This window comes from Diuraphis noxia, unplaced genomic scaffold, assembly GCF_037042655.1.
Source record: "Diuraphis noxia isolate RWA-SAM2 unplaced genomic scaffold, SU_Dnox_SAM2 contig0002, whole genome shotgun sequence".
Taxonomy (NCBI): Eukaryota; Metazoa; Arthropoda; class Insecta; order Hemiptera; family Aphididae; genus Diuraphis; species Diuraphis noxia.
In genome coordinates this window covers 15,460,874-15,486,046 of record NW_028301712.1, presented here as the reverse complement: position 1 = coordinate 15,486,046, position 25,173 = coordinate 15,460,874, and the positions used below count along the sequence as shown (strand labels likewise).

Genomic DNA, 25,173 nt, shown 5'->3' with positions numbered 1-25,173 from the left:
AACGCGCTACTTGGGGGTTCAGAGTCTTTTGAGTATTTAGATGCACGATTGCCTGACAATCTGTAACAACTAAAAACTTGATCCCGATTAAATATGGTCGTAATCTACACATACTCCAGACCACTGCCATTAACTCCTGTTTGTGCTAGAGTGGTAATGTTGTTCAGCTGAGGTAGTTTTTTTTGATACGGCATGCACCAAGTGTAACCTCTTGTCTTCACCTCGTTGAAGTAACATGCCACTCAGGCCCACACTACTAGCATCACAGTGTAGTTCAGTATCCGCATCAGGGTTGAAAACTTGGAGGACTGGTTTACTGACCAACCTGTCTCTCAAATTATTGTACGCTTCCTCCTGAGTCACTCTCCACACAAATTGCACATTATCCCGAAGTAGATCACTAATTGGTCGGGTTATCTCCGCATATCGTGGCATGAATCTTCTAAAAAACCCACATAAACCAAGGAAACGTCTCACCTCATGTTTGTTTTTAGGTTTTGGATATTGTTGTATGGCTATGACCTTTTGATCACCAGGTCTCACTCCATCTGCTGACAACATAAACCCCAGATATGCCACCTCAGTGTATCCAAAATGACATTTACTCAACTTAAGAGTCAATTTCGCTTCTCTAAGAGCGTCAAATACTTGTCTCAACCGATTGATCATGTCCTGGAACGATGTTGATGGTACCAAAATATCGTCCAGGTACCACATAGCGACTCTATTTTTCAATGGTTGTAATATTCGTTGCATTAACCTCGAAAATTCATAAGGTGCGTTGATGAGACCAAAAACCATTCGCTCGAATTGCCCCGACTCACTAGGTGTGATAAACGCAGTCTTCTCTTTAGCCGTTTCAGTTAGAGGCACCTGTAGGTAACCGGAAGCTAGGTCAAGAGTTGAAAACAACGTTGCTCCATGTAGTGTTTCCAGGTGCTCATCCAGGTTAGGAGTAGGGAAGACTTTTCTCACCGTTTGAGCATTCAATTTTCTATAGTCAACCACAAGTCTTGCGTCACCATCTTTCTTCGTTACTAGCAGCACAGGTGATGCATAAGCTGATTTTGTTTCCGTGACAATGCCCGCCTCCTTCCACTCCTGTACTATGCGACTGATTGTTTCTCATTCAGATGCGCTGGCTCGGTAAGGTTTGCTCATTACTGGTTTTCCATCATCCACAATATCCATCGCAAGGACATCGGTACAACCGAGCTCATTTAAATTAAATGCGAAACACTCACGGTATTGATTTAATAATTGTACCAATTTGTCTACTTCATCATTTGAAAATGTCGAACCGTACTTCACCATTTCCGCAGTTATGGGTGTCTTTACATTATGGTTGTTTTCAGTAGACTTCTGGCCTCCTCGGATAACTCCTACCGTTTGATTCCTGTTCAGTCTTATCTCAGTATCTTCATCGTTGATAAGCATTACCTCTACGTTATGGTCACCTGCATTCACCTTTATCATTTTCATACTGTTAGCCGGTATACTTTCGTTTTCACATATTACTCGCACTATTTGTTTACTAGTAGACTCATATGGGATGCCGCCCTCCTGATACGGCATCATCATACCGTAGGCAAACTGTAACTGATCTGTTGTTTTGATAAATGTGACGTTTTCGCAGTCTGTAAAGGAACGTCCAATTATCATGTCATAATGTTGGACTTGGTCGTCAACTACCACCAATGTGATGAGCTCACTCACTTCATCAACATGTATGGTCGCTTGTGTTTCACCACAACTTGCGATTGATTGAGCATTCCCGTAGACGTACATGTTTACTGTTTTGGGTCGCACCTCCAGACCATAGGATTTTGCAATAGTCTTAGTTATGATAGTGAAAGCACTACCGGTATCGACTAGACCTCGGACGGTTTTCTTGTTGTCGTTGATACGCACTTCTTTCATGTAATACATAAATTTACTTTTATTTTGACAACCCACTAAACTCACTTCTGGCGTATTGGTCACTTGACAATATTTAGCTGTATGTCCCTCCAATTTACACTTAGTGCACTTAAGTGGTCGTCGTGGTTGCGTACAATCCCTCGCAATATGTCCGGTCAGTTGACAATTGTAACACCGAGGTCCGTCATAAGTTCTATGAAACTCTTTCTTAATCGGATTACTCGTAATTGCACCCGGTTTATCCGTACCGACCTTTGGTACAGTTGTACTTTTCGCGGTGAGTATTTGTCTACCTGGTGCCGACGTATTACGGAAACGTTCACCACGGATTAAACTCACCTCATTGAATTCACGAATATCAGCCATCACTCCTCTTCAAGTACATGTCCATTACTCATTAATGCGCTTGACAGGTCTCGTGAATGTAACCCTACACAGATCATTTTCTTTGTTTCACTCATGGATAATTTCAGCCGTCGACACATTCGCACTTTATCATGGAAATAAGCGTAGACCGTTTCATTCTTTTGTTGAACACGCTCGTACATTCTTTTCCATGTTTCTGTTACCTCTTCTGGTGCCATAAACATAGCTTCGAACGATTTAGAGAATTTATCAAAAGTTTTGAGTTCAACCATGTGACTGAGATACCAGTTCCTCGCTGCCCCTTCTAAATAAGAGCGTCCCGCTTCCAACGTGCTCTCATCAGGCCAACCGTTTAACTGTGCGGCGGTTTTCAACGCATTCAACCACTCTGCAGCCGCATCAGTATCACCTGTTTCACCATTAAACATTGGTATCGTTTTCGTCAGATTTGGTAGCATCATCGGTGTCGTCGTACTCTGGTTGTTCATTAACTTGGTTATTATTTGTTCCATCTGCTGTTCACGCAGTCTGTTCTGTTCGAGGATCGCGCGCACCAAATCCGTCATATCACTCTGCATAGGCGAACTGTTGTTTTTATTTGCACCGGTTTCGTTTGCCATAGCCCTTGTTTGTTTATCTCCACTAAGATAAGGTGATAAGAGATAACGGATACTGCAGTTACCAAGGTACACAACGATCACTACGGTTATCGTTAATCTCACACCAATATTTAGGTTATGTTCTAACTAAAAAAAAAAATATCGCACAAACCACGTTTTTCTTATAATAAAGAAATTCGTTTAAAACGAACGAAACTCGTTTACATTAAGGGACGCGTTAACTAATCGCACTCACGACGGTACCGCAACCGTTTTCGGCGTTTGCTACGGACGAGATCGCACTTTTCCCGTTAAGGTAGCAATAAATCCCACTTCTGAATTGTAATACACACTCATAAAATAACGCAACTCATAATATATATATTGGTTTAAATAAAAGTCACTTTATTGCACATAATAATGAAAACAAATATATAAGGAAATAAATCTAACTATTAAGTGCCAGCACCCGAAGCTGACCATGTATGTTAAAAACACTCGCGAGGCGTCGACTGACTGCATATGGCCACCTCTGGTCACCAACATGCTCCTCTAACAGTGCTGACACCCTACCCTTGATATAACATATAACAGAAGTATTGTGTGAAGTATTAACACCAGGTACATATGAATAATAATTATATTTACAGTAGTGTTGTAAAGCTAAGTAAAAAAAAATTAAGGTAGCAGTACGGCCATGTATATACTAACTATATATACCTACTGGAAACCAAATATTCCTATTTAAAGGGTGTAAATACTTTGGTGATATTGGTTTAAACCTACAGGCCTAATAATTGAACCAAATTGTTAGAATGAGGTATCAACAAATTGAGAATCAATTTCATTGGCTACCTATGTGCTTTTGTAATTTTCAGTCATTATAGTTATTAGAAATTAGTCTATCAGTTATGCTCAAAAAAATATACATTTTATTTTATTGGTAATTTTATATTATTCTGACTGCTGCAGTCCATGTGATAGACTCACTCCCTATATTAAAAATAGGCAAACTATTAAATTGATTTCAACTAATAGAAATTATCAGACTATTTAGAAAAATGTCTTTTGGGTTGAAGCTGTTAGCATACGTTAAATTAAAGAATTAAGAAAGATACTATTAATGTCCTTAATATATCTTAGTACCTAAAACCAATAATTTAAAATAATGAAGTAATGGACCTTCAGTCCCCCCCCCCCTTGGCTATGTCACTGTTATTTGTACCTATTTAAACTAATAAAATATAAAATTTTTAATGAATTTAATATACCAATTGATAATACACATTTTACAGAAGGAAGTCATGACTGGGCATATGTTGATGTTAAAATTTTAAGTTCGCATGGAGTGGTTATTCCTAGTGTTGAATGTCAAAAAAACCAAAATGAAATTATTGAAAAAATTAAGATTCAAAATTTATTTGATAATTTAGATGACAGCGATGATGAAATAGGTAAATATCAATATATGAATAATATAAATTGTGACAGAATTATGAATGAGTCAATGACTGCATAAAACTGTAAGCATGTATTATATTACTTAATCAGAAGTACATTCTAATTTTTATCCAGCCTGGACTATAGGTAATCTATAAATGCAAATTTAGTTAAAAGCTGAAATTATTTTGAATTTATTTAGAACATTATATATAAGTCATAAATAGGGCCCGGATTTATATACACTTGCATGTTTTTTTGATCTGGTATACATTGTTTTATTTAGCATGTTTTGTTTCAAAAATATGTATAAAATTGTGTAATATTCATATAATACTGCTATTCCAACTACATACCTACACGTATTTCTGCGGCTCTTAATGTAATTTAGAAAATGCATTTTTTTTAACATATTTGAATGATAATCAGTGTATAAATGCATGCATATTTCGTACGTTTTTAGTACATATAATTCCAGGCCCTAGTCATAAATCATAATATTGAATAAAAGGTGGAACTTCTTAAATATAAGTTTCTTAACAAATGGTTTTTTTTTAATAATTTTAGGAAAGTGTGGGAACCTTAACACCAGTCATGACGATAATGATGATGATTGCAATACTCAAGTTGATACAGGTAAATAGCAAGATACTGTATTTCTGGCTGTATGTCTAAATTCCTTTTTATGTAATAAAAAAAAATTAAGGTATTTGATACAGAACAGACCTTAAATATTGTATAGAAATGTACGCTCTTCCAGTGTCTGCTGTCATTATACGAATAGTGGCACTCAACAATATTAGTTAGATTTGTTAAATATTGTATTAGATGTGAGATGATCATTTAAAGTATAAATCACTGTGACTATTAAACAGAAAATTAAAAGGATCCGTGGCTCTTATTATTTCATAGAAAACTTAATAACAGATAATAATGCATTTTTAACCTAAATATTTCTGTTCCCTAATTGATAGATATTACTTATTACTACTATATTATATTGAACTGTAGTATTTTATTGTTTTTTTTTTATTTAATTTAAAAAGTATTTTTTTTTTAGACTTTATTTGGTCAACATACCGTTCAACACCACGAGACAATGAAGCTACTGAAAAGTTTATTGAAATAGTGACTTCTGAGCTTTATCAACAAAAATTAAAAGATAAAAGAACACCAAAGTATAAAGTTTGGCAAGATATCAGTATTGAACTACATAACCTGGGTTACAAAGTGGCTGCAAATGAAAAGGAAAGTGGTAAAAAATGCGATCAGAAGTGGAGGAACTTGGAAAATAAATACATTGCTTTTAAAGATAATGCAAATAAAACAGGAGAATCTGCAAAAAAGAAGCCAATGTATTATGATGTTATGCATGCCATCAAAGATAAACATAAAGTCTCCCCACCCACATTGCTAGACACTCTTAAGGCAACTAGTACAATAGTAACTCCATTGAATAATACTTTAGAAAGTACTTCACAGGCTAATATAGTAAACTTTGAAATAGCTAATCCAATTATAACAAAAAGTATGCATAAAAACACCAAAACTAGTCTTAAACCAAAATCTAAAGTGAGTCCATCCGATATATTGGATCACATGACCAAACAGCATAAAGAAGTCCTCGAAATGCAGGAAAAACATTATGAACGTATCAAAGAAAATATGATTACCCAAAATAATCAAAGACAAGAAATGTTGAATATATTTGCTAAGCTAGTAGAAAATACCACTAGAAAGAAACGTAGAAGATCTGATTCTGATTAATTAAATATGTCCTTTTATTCTTTTTTTTAATGATCTCTAAGAGTGATATCAAAGTCACTGTATTATTTTTTTTTGTTTTACATTTTTTAGATTATAAATTTGCAAGATAGTTTACTCTAAGTCAAGTGGAACTTTTAATGTTAAGATGTTTTTATGTTTTTATTAATTTGTTAAAAAATGTTAAATTGTAATTAATATATAAATAAAAAGAAACTGTTGTTATAAACTAAATATTCAATAGATCTTGATCTCTTGATTTCTGTATATTTTTATACAGTGAAACTTCCCTTAACGGACACCTCTAAATAACGGACAAAATAATACTGACCAAGAGTGTCAGGTATTTAGAGGTTTCACTGTATTCCTATTTATATTTATATGAAGAGATGTATAAAGAAAAAAAAATATTCATGTAAAGTATAAATGTAAGTATATAATTATATATAAAAATGTATAAACAGTTAAAACATATATCTAGATGGAGGGGGATCCCTAAACTAGAGAACTAGAACGTTTAATAGTTCATCTCTTTTTGCATTGCCAGATTCAGTTCCATATATTGCATTTTGTATATCAGTTTGAGAAGTGTTATCTAGCTGGACATCATTAACAATCTCATCTAATTCATCATCATTCACCAAACAAAAGTTATGTAATACACAACATGCAAGGATGATATTAGGGGCTCTTGAAATATTTGTGACATTCAGGTATAATAATCTACGCCATCTTCCTTTAAGTAATCCAAAACTTAATTCAATGTCGACCCTTGTTTGAGAATGAAAATAGTTAAATTTCTTTTTTCTTGCTGACAGATTTCCATAATTTTTATATGGGGTTATTAGGCATGATAAGTTTGGATAAGCTGAGTCACCCAATAAATAATATTTGTCATAGAATAAATCTTGGCCCTTCATTTTGCATAATACTGAATATTTCAGAATTTTTAAACACCCGAGCATCATGAACACGACCAGGATACCCAACACAAATATTTGTAAATATCTTGTTGGATGTACAAATTGCTTGAATAATAATACTTTTGGTCATCTTTCTGTTTGTGTAGCTGTCTTGTTCTGAAGATGGAACTTTTACAGAAATATGACAACCATCAATCGCACCAATGACATCTACAAAAGTGACAAACAATAAAGATAAAAACGTTTTGCTGTATATTAGTGAGTTATAGTGAGTATATTAATGAGTTTTGGCAGTAAGCCGACAATATGTAATATAATCAAATTTTTTATTTAACTTACTAGGAAAATTAGCTCTCACTCTAAATCCTTTTTCAATTATTGTACATTCTTTAATGTTTGGCCAAGTGATAAATTTTTTAGCCATACTATTACAAAGATAATCAGTGACTTCTTGAACAATATTATAAACAGTTGAAGTTGCAGTATTGAACTGGTGACCAATGGCATGCATAGACATTTCTCTACCATAATACCAGAGACTTATAAGAACTTTTTTATGAAATGAGACCTGTGTATGGTTTTATTAATTCAGAATTGACACTTAATGCTGTTAATAACTTTCCATATGTATCTTGTGTCATTCTAAATAATTTGTGAAAATCTCTAGCAGTAAATTTATTGATCCAATCTTCACTCCAAATTGAACGAAAATGAGTTTCTCTTATTAGATTAATTAATAACAAATTATAATCCTCATTCGTCATACGAAAATCAATACTGTCAATAACTTCTGCTGGGTTAAAAAACTCTTGAAGAAGCAATCCTAAACATGAAATGGTTACTTCATCCATCTTTCCAAAAGAAAAACTAAACACGAAAGATTAATTATTTTCTTCAGTGTTTATTATTTAATAATAAATATAAACAAAGAATTTAATACACTGACAACATTAGGAAATACCTTACAAGAAATATAAAATTTCAAATTTTAGTTAAATAACTTAAATATTTAATATTATTAAAATTTAAAAGTTACGAGCATAAAAAATGTATTAATAATTGTTTTATTTATATTTTGACCATAATTTAATTTTATTATGGTGATACCAGTTACCATTTACCACTTACCAGTGAACTTATCACTTTTAATATTAAAATCGACAAAATAGCGTTTTGGCGATGAACAAATTTGATATGCCATATCACTAAACAATCGGCAAAGTTGACCAAACTGTTTGCTCTCGGTACCTCCGCGAAAACGCGCTTATTATTATTTTATTGTTTTATTATTGTTTTGTTATCATATAGTTCAATGGTAACAGCACGATTAAAGATAGTATAGTACTATCTTAAATCGTGGTAACAGTAAAAAAAAATGGTATAATTATATTTTAAAATGTAATTTATGATAAGTGTATATTTCCCATTATTTGATGTATGTATACTCTAGATTCCCCGCATTCCCTTTTTATGATTTCCCTACAGAATTTCCCCGCGCCGCGGGAATTTCCCGGAGACCTGGCAACACTGAGATCACCATGTCAATCCATTGGCCATTCAATTATTAGATAACTCCAAGGATATCCGACGTCTTGAGCGTCTGAAACCATACAACTTAGTTTAAGATTTTAGATTAAGGCAGGAGACACTTCATTGGAAGTGACTCCATCAACGTGTAATATACATATATATTTTATGTCAAGTATGTAAAATATGTGTAATTGTCAAACATATTTATAAAGACCTTTGGGTCGTTTAAATAATAAAACCCCAGGGCATTAAAAAAAAAAAAAAAAAAAAAATTAATATTATTATGTTTTTATTTTTATTTATCAATGTTATTATGCCTAAATAGTATATGATAATATGTTGTCACCTTGATTTCTGAAAAAAAAATGTACTGCAATTGTGTTTTTGTAGATATTATATTGTATTAAAATACAATATATTGTTAATAAGCGATAGGCATTAAGAGTCATGCATAATATTACAATTAATGATAATGGCATTAAAGCTAATTAAAAAAAAATTAAAGTAAATATTTTTTTTTTTATACGCTTCTACAAACTAATTAATAACAATAATAACTATTTTATATAATTAGTTCCTATAATATGAACTATTACATATTACATGATTGTATTAGTAACATTTATATGATTTTAATTTATATTAGCGTTATATATATTTTGAGATATGTATATATATGTTGATTTTTTTTTTATAATGATTGGAGAGAGAAGTGAATATTATGTATATATATATATATATATATATATATATATATATATATATATGTATTATGTATATATATACCTTTATTTGTTACTCTCTTTTATGGTATGGTTTTAGCCTCCTGATGTGTATAGTATCGATAACCTCTTTATTATTTAAAATTAATTTTATTTTGTAGTTAAGTTCATTAACTTTATCTATTATCTTAAATGGTCCTCTATATATAGGCCCTAATTTGGGAGACTTGCCTACTTCTAAAAATGGAAATTTTACCATAACTAAATCATTTATATTGTAATTTACTGTCGTATGAGTTTTGTCATGATATTTTTTTTGTATTATTTGAGCTTCATGAACTCGTTGTGGTATTTTATCTCTTATTCTATTTAGTTCTATTAGAGATTGTTTTAATTGATAAGGGATATTTTCGGGGATAATTTTATTGTCTATTGGGAATGTTGGTTCAAAACCATGCATTAGATAGAACGGACTGTATTTTGTAGTAGTTTGAGGTGTGGCATTATATGCTAATGTTATGTATGGTAGGAAATATGACCACTTTGATTGGTCACCGTTTTCTATGTAATTTTTTAATGAACCTGTTAGTACTCCATTAATTTTTTCAACTAGATCCTGGGTTTGAGGTGAATAGCTTGTCGATAGGGTTTGTTTTATTCCCAGATTCGAACATATGTCACTGATTAAATTATTTCTGAAATGAGTACCTCTGTCAGATGAAAAGTTTCTAAAACAGCCCCAGTTCGATACTATTTCTGTTATGAATTTAGCAGTTGCTTCAGCTGTGGCCGATTCGACTGCTTTAGTAAATATGTATTTTGTTGTGTTACATGCAGCTACTAGCACATATCGTTTTTTATTGCTTGAAACAAGTGGTCCCAAGTAATCAAACGTTACTCTATCTAATGGTTTTCCAGTTATTATTGGTATTGGATTTAATAAACCTATTGGTTTGCCACTCATTTTTTTATTTATTTGACATTCGTCACAGGATTTAATGAAATTGGTGGTGTCTTTATATAAAGATGGCCAATAGTATTTATTTTGAATTTTATGAATAGTGCGTGATATGCCTGTGTGACCACTTGTGGGTGAATCGTGATAAGATTTTAGTATATCATTTATAAGTGTTTTTGGTATTACTAAGATTGGATTATAGTTTTTCGGAGGTGTGTATTTATTATAATATAGTATTTCATTTAGTAATATGAATAACCTAGATTTTCTTTTTATGTTGGTGGGTACCTCTTCATTATTTAGTGCTTTTATTATATTATTACAAAATTGGTAATTTTTTTGTTGTGTTTTTATGTCATGTAAGTTGGTCAATGTGTCGATATTGTGGTCGATTTTGTTAATGATTTTAATGTTGTTAATTGCGTTTCTCAATAATGAATCAGCGACTTTGTTTTCTTTACCTTTTTTATATATTATTTCAAAATCAAAGTCTAGTAATTTTAGTGTTAGTCTGGCTATCCTAGCGGAGGGTATTTTTAAACTGTTATAATATTGTAAACTTATATTGTCACAAAATACAGTAAATTTATGTCCCCATAAATATTTTCGAAAATACTGAATACCAAAACAAAGTCCAAGTAATTCAAGAGTGGTAGAAGAATAAGTTTTTTCCGAGTCTAAGAGTTTTCTAGAAGCATAACCTACAGGTTGTAATGTATTTTTGTCATCGGCTTGCTCAATGCATGCGCCTAAACCCATTATAGAAGCATCTATTGTTAAATATACGTGTTTATTATCGTCGAAATGCATTAATAAAGGTTCCGAGATTAAACATTTTTTTAATTTATTAAATGATTTATTATGTTGGTCAAGCCATGTTATATTATTTGTACCTGATTTTATTAGTTCACTAAGTGGGTGTGCAATTTTCGCAAAATCTTTGACGTGTTTTCTATAGTACGAACACATGCCTATAAATGATCTAACGTCTTTTATTGTTTTAGGTATTTTAAATTCAGTAATAGCTTTGGTGTTTTTGTCTAGAGGTTGTATGCCGATAGTTTATATCTCATGTCCTAATAATTCAATTTTATCAAAAAAGAAATTACATTTTTTTGTTTTTAAAGAAAAATTTATTTTATCAATAATTCCGAATGCTTCGCGTAAATTGATTATTGCTTGTTCAAAATTATTGCCATAGGAAACTACATCATCGACATAAATTATAATTGATTTATATAATATATTTGAAAATGCTTTATTTAGTTCTCTTTGAAATATTGCACTACTATTTTTGAAGTCTTGTGGAAGTCTTATGAAAGTTAATATACCTAAAATGGATGTAAATGCAAGTTTATATTGGTCCTGCTCTTTGACAGGGATCTGGAAAAATCCGCTGTTTAGATCTAATGATGAAAAGTATTTTGCTCCTTCAAGGGCTCTAAATAAGTCAGCAATACGAGGAATTGGGTATTGATCGCATTCTACTCTATCATTAAGTTCTTTATAAGATACAACTAATCGGTATGATCCAGCCTCCTTTTTTTTTACTAAAAATGCCGGGGCGGCAAATTTTGATATTATTGGTTTTAGTATATTTGCTTTTATTAATTTATTTTTTTGGTTCTCTAATTCGGTTCTTTGTTGTGGTGAAACTCTATGAGGTGCATTAAATTTTAGTTCCTTATAATTTCATTTCATTTTAATTTCACACGGTTTTATATTGGCGGCTTTTATGTTAGAAGTGTCGATTGTGAAAATGTGTCTGTATTCAGTTAATTGCTGAACAACTTTATTATGTTGTATTGTACTTAGGTTAGGAGAAATCGAAAATGGTGTACCCTCGTAATCTGTTATGGATAGTTTAGTGAAATTATTTACTTGATCTGAGATCGTAATTATGTCATTTATTTGGTTATCGGTTTGTTTGATTTGTTTGTTAACGATACTTTCTAATGATTCGACATGTGTTGGTGTCTTTGTGAAAGAGGGTGTGTTGGGATGAGTCCTTTTTATACTTTGAGATGCCGCGTCTGTGGACTGCGGTGAATCCGTTATTTTGGGGATTATTTCCGGTTTATTATTATTATTTTTTATATGGTTGTCGTTTGGGATTATTTGTATATTGTTAATTGTATTTTTATTATCGTTTTTAGTGCTCTTGATATTTAAGTTATGTGTTTGGAAGTTGATTGTCGGTGTTTCTTTTATATGAATTATATGATTAGGGATTTTATTTGATGTTTTCGGTGTCACCGTACCTGGGATCCAATGAGTATTTTTATTAACATTGTATAAGACTATAGGTGGTTTATTGCCATCCCCATATACTATACCCGTATTATCGTTATCGTTATATTATGTACGTGTCATGGTTATAATAATATGCTATTGCGGCTAATTCTTCATTAGACCACCAATAGTTTGGTAATTCATTTAATTCTAATAATTCTATACCTCTAAAATTGAAGTTATTTTATTTATTTTATTGTCATTTAATGCGTTACAAACGGCATAGAGTCCACCAAGCACCAGTTGCCAAATGCTTTTCTGCAAAGTTCACAAGTAATGCGCTTGGTGTAATTTTTAGTTATGTATCCACAAATGTAATAAATAACGTAGTCTTTAGTTTCAGCTTTAAAGTAACTGTGTATACTTGTATCAAACACAATATAAATTTCGGTTTCTTGTACAACCAGCATGTCCAATTTTTGTTTCAATAAATTAATTTTATCACGCTCTGTTGTATCATTATTGAAGACATTTTTTAAGTCATCAATAGTTATTTTTGGTGTACCACTGTCCAAAATTTTGCAATTCCCTGTTTTTGGTGGCTTCAAAATAGAGTATACAGATAGGATCTTGTATATTTGCAAAAATGTTGATGAACAGGGATGATCATTTGGTCCACTTACTATAGCAATACCAAAAAATTGCTTGTTAAAAAAAAAAAAATACATTAATTAGGTACCTAGTTACTAGTATTATATTATGATTTTTTATTTTTTATTGTTACTTCTAATCGATCTTGATTGAACTTGGATGACAAAACATATTTAAATTGGCATTGTTCCAACAGAAACCTGGATAACTCTATTGTAGATTGAATAGTAACCCTTAACCCGTCTGCAGTTGATTGGCTTAAAAATTCTTCTTTTGTTATAGATTGATTAGTCATCTGATTTTCCCATTCATTTAACCAAATTAGAGTATCTTCTAAAACCTAATTAATAAATAAATAATTTAAATTTGAACATTTTTTAAGTTAAGCAATTAGTACCTACCTCAAAATCTTTACTATTTTGTTTTATGCCTTCTGCAGGGTATTTTCGGTTTAAAATATCAAATAAACTATTAAAACAATCTGTGAATTTTTGGGTTTCATAACTATTTTTTAGACTATCTATTTTGGCATATGTCCTGTAAAACTCAATACCCTTTGCCATAGAGTTACTTAAAATCTAAGAATAAATGAACAATATATGGTCAATTTAAACATTAAATTAGATACCTATTATTATATTGCAGTATAAATTGTTGGAATATAGTAACCTGAGTCGCTAACCGTACATTCATTTTACTAAAACTGTCTACAGTTAAATGCCTTTCAGTTATTTTGGGAACCACTATTGTTGGAGCATTTGAACTTCTTGCAGTATCACAATTGAATACATCAATATAATGACTCCATCTGATGTAAGATTTTTCTGATGATACCTATATTAATGTAAGTTCATAAATTTATAATTCGATTCAATAATTTTACTTATAAATATTTTAATAACTACTTTTAATTATTTAATAGGTAACTTGCCCGTAAACTTTTTTTGTTATGTAGTCTATTTCTAACATTTTTAATAAGGTGGGGTGCATCAGAGAACATAAAAATATGTCTCTTGTTATCTAAAGGATGGTCAAATTTGTTATTCATTTTATCTTTACTTCCACTAATTCCCAGTTCAGTCCATAGTTTTCTGTTACTTGCAGCAGCATCAGACACAATACCATCTACTTTTGCGCCAGCGTTTTCTAATAAACATATGGCTTTGATGATTAATTGAGCAAGCACTATACCTAAGATAGTTGGAATTTAAAATAATTGAATATGTATTAAAATCAATATATTATTTAAATTAATATTATATATTTTAATTATTTCTAAAACACAAACATTTAACATGCACCACAAGCAGGTAGATAAATACAAATATATAATAAATAAAACATAAATGCAACAACAAATTAACACAACATAGATATTCCTTTTATTTATAATAATTATATACCTTTAACGGGACCTCTTGATGCAAACACAGCAATAGGCTGTGTGAAATTAGCAGCAAAACTTTGAAATAAAAATACCAATCCATGGTTGGCTTTTAATCCTGTTGTAGGCACTTCACCACCAAAATCTTCCAAACCGGTATACGTTAAATTTTGAGAATCTACACTTAAGCTTTCACGTAGAAATATCTCATCGAATACTAATAAACCACGCCTTTGCTCTTCTCTTAGCATTATAATTTTTTTTTTTAATATTTTGAAAAATTGTTCATCAAAACCACATTTTGTTATGACTAGTGACAAATACTTTTTTATTGTGCGAGGACAAGGTAAAGGTAAGATGTCTTGTTCTCTTAGAAATACATAAGTTGATGATGAGCTATAGAAAAAGTTAATTTATTTTAGGATAATTTTATTTCAGAAACATTATATTCTGAACCTACCGGATTTTTAACAAAATACATAAAAGAATCCAATCTTCAGAGTATCGTCTATTTTTTTTATTTGGAGTTTTACTAGTTTTAATTATTTCTTGAATTAAAACTGATTGAGGAGCACTTAGATTTGTTGAACTCATTATCTCATTTATGATATCAGATAAAATTTTGGTTTTCTGTTGCACTTTTTCCAAATCAAAGTTTAATTTTCCAATGATAGTTCTCAGTCTAAGCATACATTTAAAATGTAGATATATATTATAGAATAAATTACCTAATTAGTAATAACTTAGTTGCAATAATTTCTTTAACTACTTGTAGTCTGTACCTACACTTTTTAATGTGTTTAGTATAATTTAATTAATTTACCTAATTTACTTAATTAATGTACCTACTACCTATGTAAACATAACATTTATAATTTAAAATATTAAACTGTTACCTAATATTGGTTTTTTTCAATATTTTTCTATCCTTTAAAATTATTTTAAAAGCTCTACGCCTTCTTGGTGTAAGTGTTCCTCCGATATAAGGTTTCTGACTCTCCATTCTAGATAATCTTGATTTTCGTTTGTGGAAATACCAAATCAAAGAATCACAGGATTGACACCTTTTTTTCATATTATCCATTATAATTGGACATTTTATATGACGCCATAGTGTATTGTTTTCCAATACTGCAGTTCGTACAGAAATCCCTTAATGGTATAAAATCAAACAGAATGAGATATATTTTATTATTTTAATTGTTTGATAGATGAAATCCGTTGGGTACCTACCAGGAAAATTCATTAAGTTTGGACCACCTCTACAAATTTGTTTGTAGTCAATTATATTAATGAACGTTGATATATCTCTTGTTTACTGGAAATACAAGTTTAGTGCTCTGTTTATCAATATTATCTGTTGATATTGATAAACAGAGCACTAAACTTGTATTTTGGTACACGTAAAAACAAATTTCCAAAGTATTTTTAAATATTAATTGCTTTTCAATTTTTAATTGACCATCAATAAAATTTGATTTATAAAATACTATTTTTCTATTATTTGAATATGTAGTCCATCCTTCAGGTAAATTAACTCTTTTAAAATTGATTTAAAGAGCTTAAAATGACAATAATTCATCATTGTCCACCTAATAATTAATATTGATATTTTTTAAAATTAATTTAAATTATGATTTAAACATTAAAACCAAGTTAGTAATAAAGATATTACTTTAGATATTTTTATGCATTAATTGAGCGGCTCTCCATCCAAGTCAAATTCATTTAGTAACACTTTTTGTGGTTGAATTATTGCTTTAGGTTCCTTTTAAATTATGATCATAATAATTAAAAATCACACAGTAATTTGTGCACAAGTACTTAATATATTATTACAAAAGTATATGCAAATTATTAGATTATTTTTTTTTAATTTGATAATCTGTAACTTAAAATTACAGGTACCTATATTTTATAATATGCTGTACTTACATTTTCTTCAAATAATTCCTTACGGCATGATCTTCGGTCATACAATTTGGCATAACTGTGATCTAACAATAATCTCTTACCTTCCCTTATAGCTTTGTTTTTTAAATTAAAAATAGTTGGAATAGTTCCTTTTTTCAGGCCACATTTTATCCTACATCCAACATCCTGTAGGTACATTGGTTTTAAACAAAGAGTAAATCTAAGATATAATTGTTACCCTATATAAATAAATTAAGCATTTAATTAAATACAAACTGCAGCAATATCCTGTGGAACTGAATAATTAGAAATTATATCTTCGGGTAAAAAATGATCAGCACATACAAATTTCACCAATGTTTCATTACAATTTGCATTGCTTATAGCTTCTTTCCATTGCGAATATAGTGCTTTTGGTGGAGCAAAAAAAGAAATGTTTGGTGTGCGTTTTGTACTTACACACCCTTCAACCGAACACTTTTTTACTTTCATTTTTTAATTCATAAGATAAACAAGTTGTTTCAATAGTTTAACTTAACATTCAAATGTGTTTATTTACAATAATTTTATGTTATTATTATTTGTATTCCATTTATTTTTAGTATTTTTAAATTTGCCTCGATGGATCCATGATAGATAGTCAATAGTTTAAAATTAAACCACTATTCGCGCTAGTAACAGTTAAGGTCCCATACCACTGTGATAACGCCAGACATTTGCGAGTTCTACTCCCTACCCCGCTCACCATATCGATACCAGTCCATTATATCTTAGTCCGTGATTGAAACCTTGTTTTATAGATAAAATAGAACCCTGTCAATGTATATTGCTGATGAAAATTATCAATTTTGTCTTTGGCTCGGACTTACGACAGATACTTGGTTTTGGTTTGGGATTCATGAAGTGAATTAATTTCAATAAAAAATACAAAACACAGTAAAAGCCAATACTGTGTTTTGTATTTTTTATTGAAATTAATTCACTTCATGAATCCCAAACCAAAACCAAGTATCTGTCGTAAGTCCGAGCCAAAGACAAAATTGATAATTTTCATCAGCAACATAAACTATAAATTGAGAAGGTCTTATTTTATCTATAAAAAAAAAATAGAAAACCAGATTTAAATATCTCATTATAAAAACTTTTTAATAAGTTCCATATGGCATATTAATTTAAAATTAATATAATTTAAAATAAAACATGAACAAAATATGTTAGGTACTAGAACTTTATTATTTTAAAATAGGAGATGATATTTAACATAATCATATTATATAATAATATATTAAAAATAAAACAATGCCTTTAGTGCAATATATATTGTTATCCTATTTAAAATGTGCAGTCTTTGCAGTCTTAATTATTTATAGTAAAAATACAATGTTTATCACAATATGTTGCAGTCCTTTGCTCACAATTCAATAACAAAATTAAAAATATAATGAACAATGACCTATATTAAAGGTAGTAAATCACAAAACTTAAATTTTAAAATGTATTACTTCACAATATTTTTAATATGTTAACAAAATAATAACAACATTTTAAAATATTTAAAAAAAAATAGGTATGTATAAAATAATCATATAATAGGTATAATGCAATAAAATATAAAAGTTCATAACATATAGAGGTACCTTATTGACCAACTTATCCTACTATATAATATTATAATTAAAATAAAACAATGCCTTTGGCTTTAGTAAAATACACATTGTTATCCTATTTTAAATGTGCAGTCTTTGCAGTCTTAATTATTTATAGTAAAAATACAATATTTATCACAATATGTTACAGTCCTTTGCTCACAATTCAATAACAAAATTAAAAATATAATAAACAATGACCTGTATTAAAGGTAGTTAAAAAAATTAGGTATGTATAAAATTATCATATTACTCTTATATAACACATTCATTTAAGAATTCATCTGGTAGACCAATGTCTTCTACTAGGTCTGTAGATGTCCTGGATACTGGTAAACTAATCCAAAAATTTGCCCTGCTTTCTGGCATCAATGGTACTAATTTAGAGATGATTTCATTTTTTTTTTTTACACATACACCTCTTGGCTGGTCAATTTGTTTTGGTTCATAGGTATTGATATTCTTTAGGAATTTCTTTAGTATAAAATCTATTTCTTTAAGTTATTTTTCATCAAAATTGGTAGAATACAGCATTTTTGTTGAATTTTTTTTAAATTGTACCATAACTACATCTTGTAGTTTAAAGTTTTTGAGAGGATCTAAAAGAATGTTGGTTGTTCTTTTTTTATTAGGCCATTGAAAAAATGTTTTTTGATCGATGATGCTTAAGTTTTGCCTGCTTTCTTGAATTGTTAGTTTCAAATCATCATAGTCATATATATTCCTTACTTTTTTGATTTTTTTTTCAATGTTACCATGTATACCATCTGCACTCATATGCGTATGGCCTTTGGTTAAGTACTTAATTGTAATACTTTCAACAGTGTTATGAGTTGTGTTTAAAATACAAACTAAAGCAGTGAATAAGATCCAATTTTTATTTTGTCCAGAGCAGTTATCTGCCCAAAATATGAAATCTATCACATCTCTTTCCTCTTTTATTAAGGCTAATATTGCATCTGTTATATTTTCTCCTTTTCTGCTTGCTATAGCTTCATGCCAAAGCACACAATACCCTTTACCTTTTGGTTTTAATGTGGCAAATGTCTCATTAAAAACTACTAACCTACTCGTAAAGAAACTAGTTTTTGATTCTGGTAGGATAGGAAGTAACAATACTTTTTGTAAATAAGTATAATATATATATAAATACTTAAAAACTGTCTTATTAATTTGATTTGCTTGTGGGTTGGATGATTTACAATGAACAAATTTACCTACATGTAAACAGCACATATTTTTTTATGTTCTATACTTATATAATAGGTTAGTATTATTTTAAGTAGCAATAGTTATACGGGACAACCGGTAATAATTTAATAAATTAATTGATTGGTTTTTGATCATTATTAGGTCTCTTATTTGGAGGTTTATCTTTACCTTGTTCATCTTTTTTTGCAGTTAAAAATTGATTTGAATTTTGAATCAGTATATATTTTACGTAATTTAGTGTAATATTAAGTGAATTTAAATAAATAATTGATAAATTTTTGTTATAACACATTTAATTAGCATAAAATAAGAATTTAGAAAAGTTAGTTTAACATCAATGGAACTTGAGTACCTACCATTTAGGTGAGTTAATTTGCTCTAAATTTATGACTAATAAAGTTTAAGCCTTTACTGTAGCTCTGTAGCTTCAATTATATAAATATATCATACCTACTTCATATTGTTTTATATGTGCTTACCTAGAGATATTGTACAGTTGAGGACAGTTTAAAATACACTTGTTTTACTAGTTACACATTCTTTTTCAAAAAATTGGATCAAAGTATTTTGCAGAAAAATTTCATTAAAATTAACTTAATTTAAAGTATAAAATAATTATTAGTGCAGGCATTAGTGCTTACTGTTTTCTAGTGACTAATATTATAGATTCTATATACTATGAAACGATATTACAGTAAAATATATCTATACTACTGTACTCAATAGTCAGTAGATTTTAAACACATCATTTCAGTATACCGTATCATATCGAATCATTTCGGTTTTTCGGGGGTAGAACACGATTGCGTACGTTTGGCCTTTTTGGCAACACGATTGCATATGTTTGTAGATGGGTTAAAAGTACCTTTCAGAAAAAAAAAATAAACACGATTGCGTATGAAATTGTATGCAACGTTGCCAAATTTACCAATTTCATCGTATTGTTAGGATCTTTTGGTGATACTAACTACGTTGTCAGGATTAGAAAACAAACTTTACTTAAACAGTAAAAAGAAAACTTTATTTGAACACATGCGGCACATTTGCCAAAAACAAAACGTAGGAAATAAGCGTTAACTAATAAGTCGTCCGTTAAACGTCAGAGACTAGACTGAGAGAGTCATAAGCATAACACATAACAATACTGATAATATCTTAAAAACTAATAGTCTGAATTGCTCAGTGCAGCCAACACTCGGCCGTCCTGACCTCCAATGCGTCCTCGTATTGTCACTGAATATAGTCTTCAAGGTAGGCCGGTGGGCGTCTGCTCCTCTTTGGCGGCTCTCCGACTACCTTACTGCCTGACTCATTAGGTTCCTCATTGTTGAGATCCTCCCGAACAGAGGTAGCATCTTCTTCCTCTGACAGAGGGTCCTCTTCATCAGATACATTGTCTTCCTCGTTCACTAGCCGCCACTGCTTCAATTGGGATACATGAGCTGTAGTACTGTATACCCGTCCACCATCCCTTGGGATACTGGCTACATGATAAGTGTCGCTAGGTAGAACTTTTATCACCTGTAAAGGTCCTCTGTACTTTACTTGTAGTTTAGATGACTCTCCTGGCGTCGGTGGTACGGTCATTGCCACAACTTCCCCTTGGTCATATGTGACATTGTCAACCCGTTTACGGTTGTAATACCTGGCCATGTCTTCCTGCTTCTTGAGTATCCGTTCTCTGGCCTCTTGTTGAAGCACCTTGACATCTCTGGATTCTGGACTGTTAATACCAAATTGTTGAATTACACTGTTAGTTAGTTTGGGGGCGTACCCATGTAAGAGCTCATATGGTGTCATCTCAGTCGTTTTGTTGTGCATGTTGTTAAGATACATCTCCACCTCACCAACCACCTTATCCCAACGGTTGTGTTCTTTTGTGTAAATCATCAACGTGCTAACCAACGTTCGGTTGACCCGTTCTACTTGCCCATTAGCTTGTGGGTGCCTTGATGAGTTCAGTGTGTGTCGTATGTTGTGTATTCTGCAAAACTCTTCAAAATTCTTGGATGTGAATCCGGTGCCACGGTCGGAGATCACTCGGTCTGGGGCACCTCGCACTCTTATGAATTGTAAGAGACTTTTGGTGACCTCTTTTGTGTTAGGGCTTCTTGTGGGGTATAGATGGACATACTTTGTCAAGTTATCTATCACCACTAATATATACTTGTTCATCTTAGTTGTCGTTTCGAAGGGTCCTACATGATCCACGTGTATTAGAGAAAAAGGACGAGCACCAGGCGGTATAGGGTGCAAAAGTCCTGGCCTCTTACCTCCTGGCTTTTTACTCACCAAACAATCTATACACATTTTAATGTGTTGTTTTACATATCTCCTCATTTTTGCAAACCAAAAATCTTTTTGCAACTTTTGTACTGTACGGTCTACTGCACAGTGTCCTGAGAGTTCGTGTGCCGCAATAACTAATCCCTTCCGCATTGTTTTGGGAACAACAAACAGGTCTCTGCCCTGGACGTTTCGGTATAGTATTCCATCTCGCAGCTTATAACCACTAACAATACCATTTTCTTTTTTGTTTCGTTCTGCTGCATCCATCATCAAAATCTTGATTACTTCACGAGTAGCTTCATCCCCTTGTTGCATATAGGCAACCCTGTCATTCATTGTAATCAATGTAAACGCCTGAGGATGTGCATCGCATATTTGGTCTGCTGGACTGTCTGCTTCTTCTACCGGTGCCCTGCTCATAGCATCAACATGGGCCATGCGAGACCCTGGTCGATACCTTACTTCAAAATCAAATTCCTGAAGTATATCAAACCAGCGGGCAATCTGGTGTTTAGATGTCTTATTTTCATTGAGGTACACCAACGCCTGACAATCAGTACAGACCACAAACTTTCTGCCCAACAGGAAGGCTCGCAGTCTCTTCAGCGTCCAAACAATCGCCATCAACTCTAGACGACTAGAGTGATATTGACGCTCTGCTGGTGTTGTCTTCTTGCTAACACAATAAACCAAATGTAAAGGGGTGTTCAAGTCCCCTTGCAACAACATGCCTGCTAAGCCATCAGCACAAGCATCAGTATGCACTTCTGTTACTGGTGAGTTCGGATTGAACAATCGTAGTACAGGCTTACTGGTCAGCAAACGTTTTAGCTCGCTAAATGCTATCTCCTGAGCTTCTGTCCATTGAAAGCGTTCGTTTTTCTTCGTCAGTCTTGTTAACGGTTCTGCTATGTGTGCATATTTATGTATAAAACGTCTGAAGAACCCTGCCAGTCCAAGAAAGCGTCTTATATCATGTACGTTGGATGGTTTAGCGAAACTGCCAATAGAACTTGCCTTCTTTCCAGGACTGATCAGGCCAACTGATATTTGAAATCCAAGAAAATTCCAGTACAGTTTTTCCAAAACTACATTTGTTCGGTTTTAATGTCAGCTTGGCGGCTCTAAGTGCATTGAAAACTAATCTGAGTTTCCTAATCAGATCTTCCCAATCATTAGCCGGTATGATCATATCATCTAAGTAATATCGTAGAACTCCGTTGTTCTTCAAATCGTGGAAAACCTTATACATTAGTTTCCAGAATACTGCAGGAGCGTTCTTGAGGCCGAAAGGTAACCTTTCAAACTGTGCCGTTTCATCCGGGGTAATAAATGCGGTTTTCTGTTTAGCTGCTTCACTTAATGGAACCTGTAGATAACCGTTAGACAAGTCCAATGTAGCGAAAACTTTACCTTGAGAAAGAGTACTTAACTCCTCATCTATGTCAGGCATAGGATATGGCAGATCAACTAACTGCTTGTTTAATCTTCGGTAATCAATACATAAACGTTTGTCGCCTGTGCTTTTGTTAACTAATAACACTGGACTAGCATATGGAGAATGTGTTTCTGTAATGATACCACTTTCTTTCCATTCCTTCATAATTGTAGATATGTACTGACGATCGTTAGGAGATGTCTTGTACGGGTAACATGTTACCGGTACACTGTTAGGATTTTCAGTCAGGTCCACCTTTATCAAATCGGTGCAACCGAGCTCCCTAAGATTTTTGGCGAAGACGTCCCTGTATTCATTGAGTAGCCGCATTAGTTGTTCCCTTTCTTTTGGTCCCCTACTGTTGTCAATGTGTACCTCATCCGCAACGATCGGTTCTAACTTATTTACAGTGGTGGGTTGGATACACTGTTCACGACAACGTGTGGCCTCTCCCGTAGTCTGGTCTGCATGCCAACCCGGCAGTGCACATTGCGGACCATCAACTAAGTATATCTCAATGCTATTGTTGTTTAGATCATCTCCTTGATTTGGTAGTTCTTTTATTAGTACTGGGTCCGCTGCCGTAGGGACGACCACAATTTCATTATTACCTTTATAGTAACTTACTTCGGGTCGGTCCAACCAATCTCGTCCAACAAGCATGTCTGTTGGTATCGCGTTATCCGGGACCACTAGGATCAAATGTCCTTTGATCTGTACCTCTCCAATCTTAACGTCAGCCGTCACCTGCCCTATGGTCGCCATCCCAGGTGTGTGGATATCACCAACTACAAACAACGGCTGTGCAACTGGTTCCCAAGTCATACTGCTACGCGTTGCAGAACTGGCACGGATCAAACACACTGAACAGCCGGTATCAATAAGACCCTGCAACTTATTATCGTTAACAAAAACGGTTTTAACATAAGGATTAAGCTTTTGTTGCAATGGCCACAAGGTCTGAGACCACACATATATTGTTTAGAAAGTATTCACAAGATGTACGTGTTGTACATGTACAAATGTATCACGTAATGAACACAAGGAAAAGTTAGTTTCTAAAAGTATATCGAAAAGCCCACTGCGAATACTCAAGTGGGACCTTGTAGAAAGACAATGCATTCTGACTGTTGTCTTTCCTATATAAAGACGCTCGTAGGGCGATCTCAACACACTATTTCTGCGTGACGACTAGTTGACAGTATTCATGCTAGAGATATTTGTCTTAAGTTGTACATTACTCTGAGTGTTTAGAATAAACTTGTTAAAAATACTAATCTGTCAATAAATCTATAATAATATTTAAATTGACTACTGTGTTAAATTCATTTGATTCGACCCTTGTCAACCGAGCTCCATAACTGGTTCGCAACAGAAAAAATTTGGTGCCGAAACCAGGGATCTTTACAAACATCGTATCAACACGACGAAGATTTCTACCCGAATCATTCAAGGGAAATCTGATCAACTTCTCAAGAATAAATTCAAAACATCTGCCGTGGACCAGCGAGTTCTAGAAGTGTCGACATCAATTCAATGAAAAATTCAGTACCTAATGTACAATAGTTGGTAAGCGTAACTCATATGTCAGATAGTCCAAAAAAACGTAGTAGTTTAAATATAACGTTATACGATAGTCCTACGAAAGTAGAATTATCCAAAACACAGGTTTTTGAGATTGTGGTGGGTACTCCGACAAGTGAAAAAATGTTAGGAGACAATAGTAACGCTGGGACAACACTGTCCACAGACACCACACTATCAGCTTGCTCTATAGGGCTCGATAAAACCGTGGAGCATGTAACGCGTATGGTACCCGAATTTAGTGGGGGTATCGATGAAAAATTAATATTTTTTATAAATGCATGCGAGTTAGTATCGGAAATAACTCCGGTAGCTAATAAGGACATAATGTTGAGAACTATCTTAACTAGAATAAAAGGGCAAGCTTACGAGGTGATAAGATATGAGGAAATCACCAGCTGGGGAATGCTAAAAACTTTGTTAAAAAACACGTATGATAAACCTATAAACGCGGCATACTTACAGATAGAATTATTTAGCGCGAAACAACGTTATAAGGAATCGTTAATAGAGTATGCCACTAGAATACGTAATCTGGTGCAAGCGGTATCAGAAGGTAGCACCCAGGGAAAGAGCACGAGTGATGCTCTCGCCGTTAAAA

The 25,173-nt window shown here is 32.3% G+C and overlaps 1 protein-coding gene across 1 annotated transcript; it reads right to left on the bottom strand.

The window, feature by feature from the left end:
- Positions 1–129: 129 nt before the first annotated feature.
- On the bottom strand, positions 130–2,286 carry LOC149058141 (uncharacterized). Its single transcript, XM_089218319.1, has 2 exons — positions 1,165–2,286; positions 130–1,101 (listed from the first exon to the last, which is right to left on the bottom strand). The coding sequence occupies exons 1-2, from the start codon at positions 2,284–2,286 to the stop codon at positions 130–132; spliced, it is 2,094 nt and encodes a 697-aa protein (XP_089074445.1).
- Between the last annotated feature and the right edge of the window lie 22,887 nt (positions 2,287–25,173).

Excerpts from the sequence above, each read along its gene's own strand:
- LOC149058141 (XM_089218319.1), bottom strand. The coding sequence starts at position 2,286 with ATGGCTGATATTCGTGAATTCAATGAGGTGAGTTTAATCCGTGGTGAA. Across the intron at positions 1,102-1,164 it reads TTGTGGATGATGGAAAACCA|GAGTGGAAGGAGGCGGGCAT; the intron begins GTAATGAGCAAA and ends CGCATAGTACAG.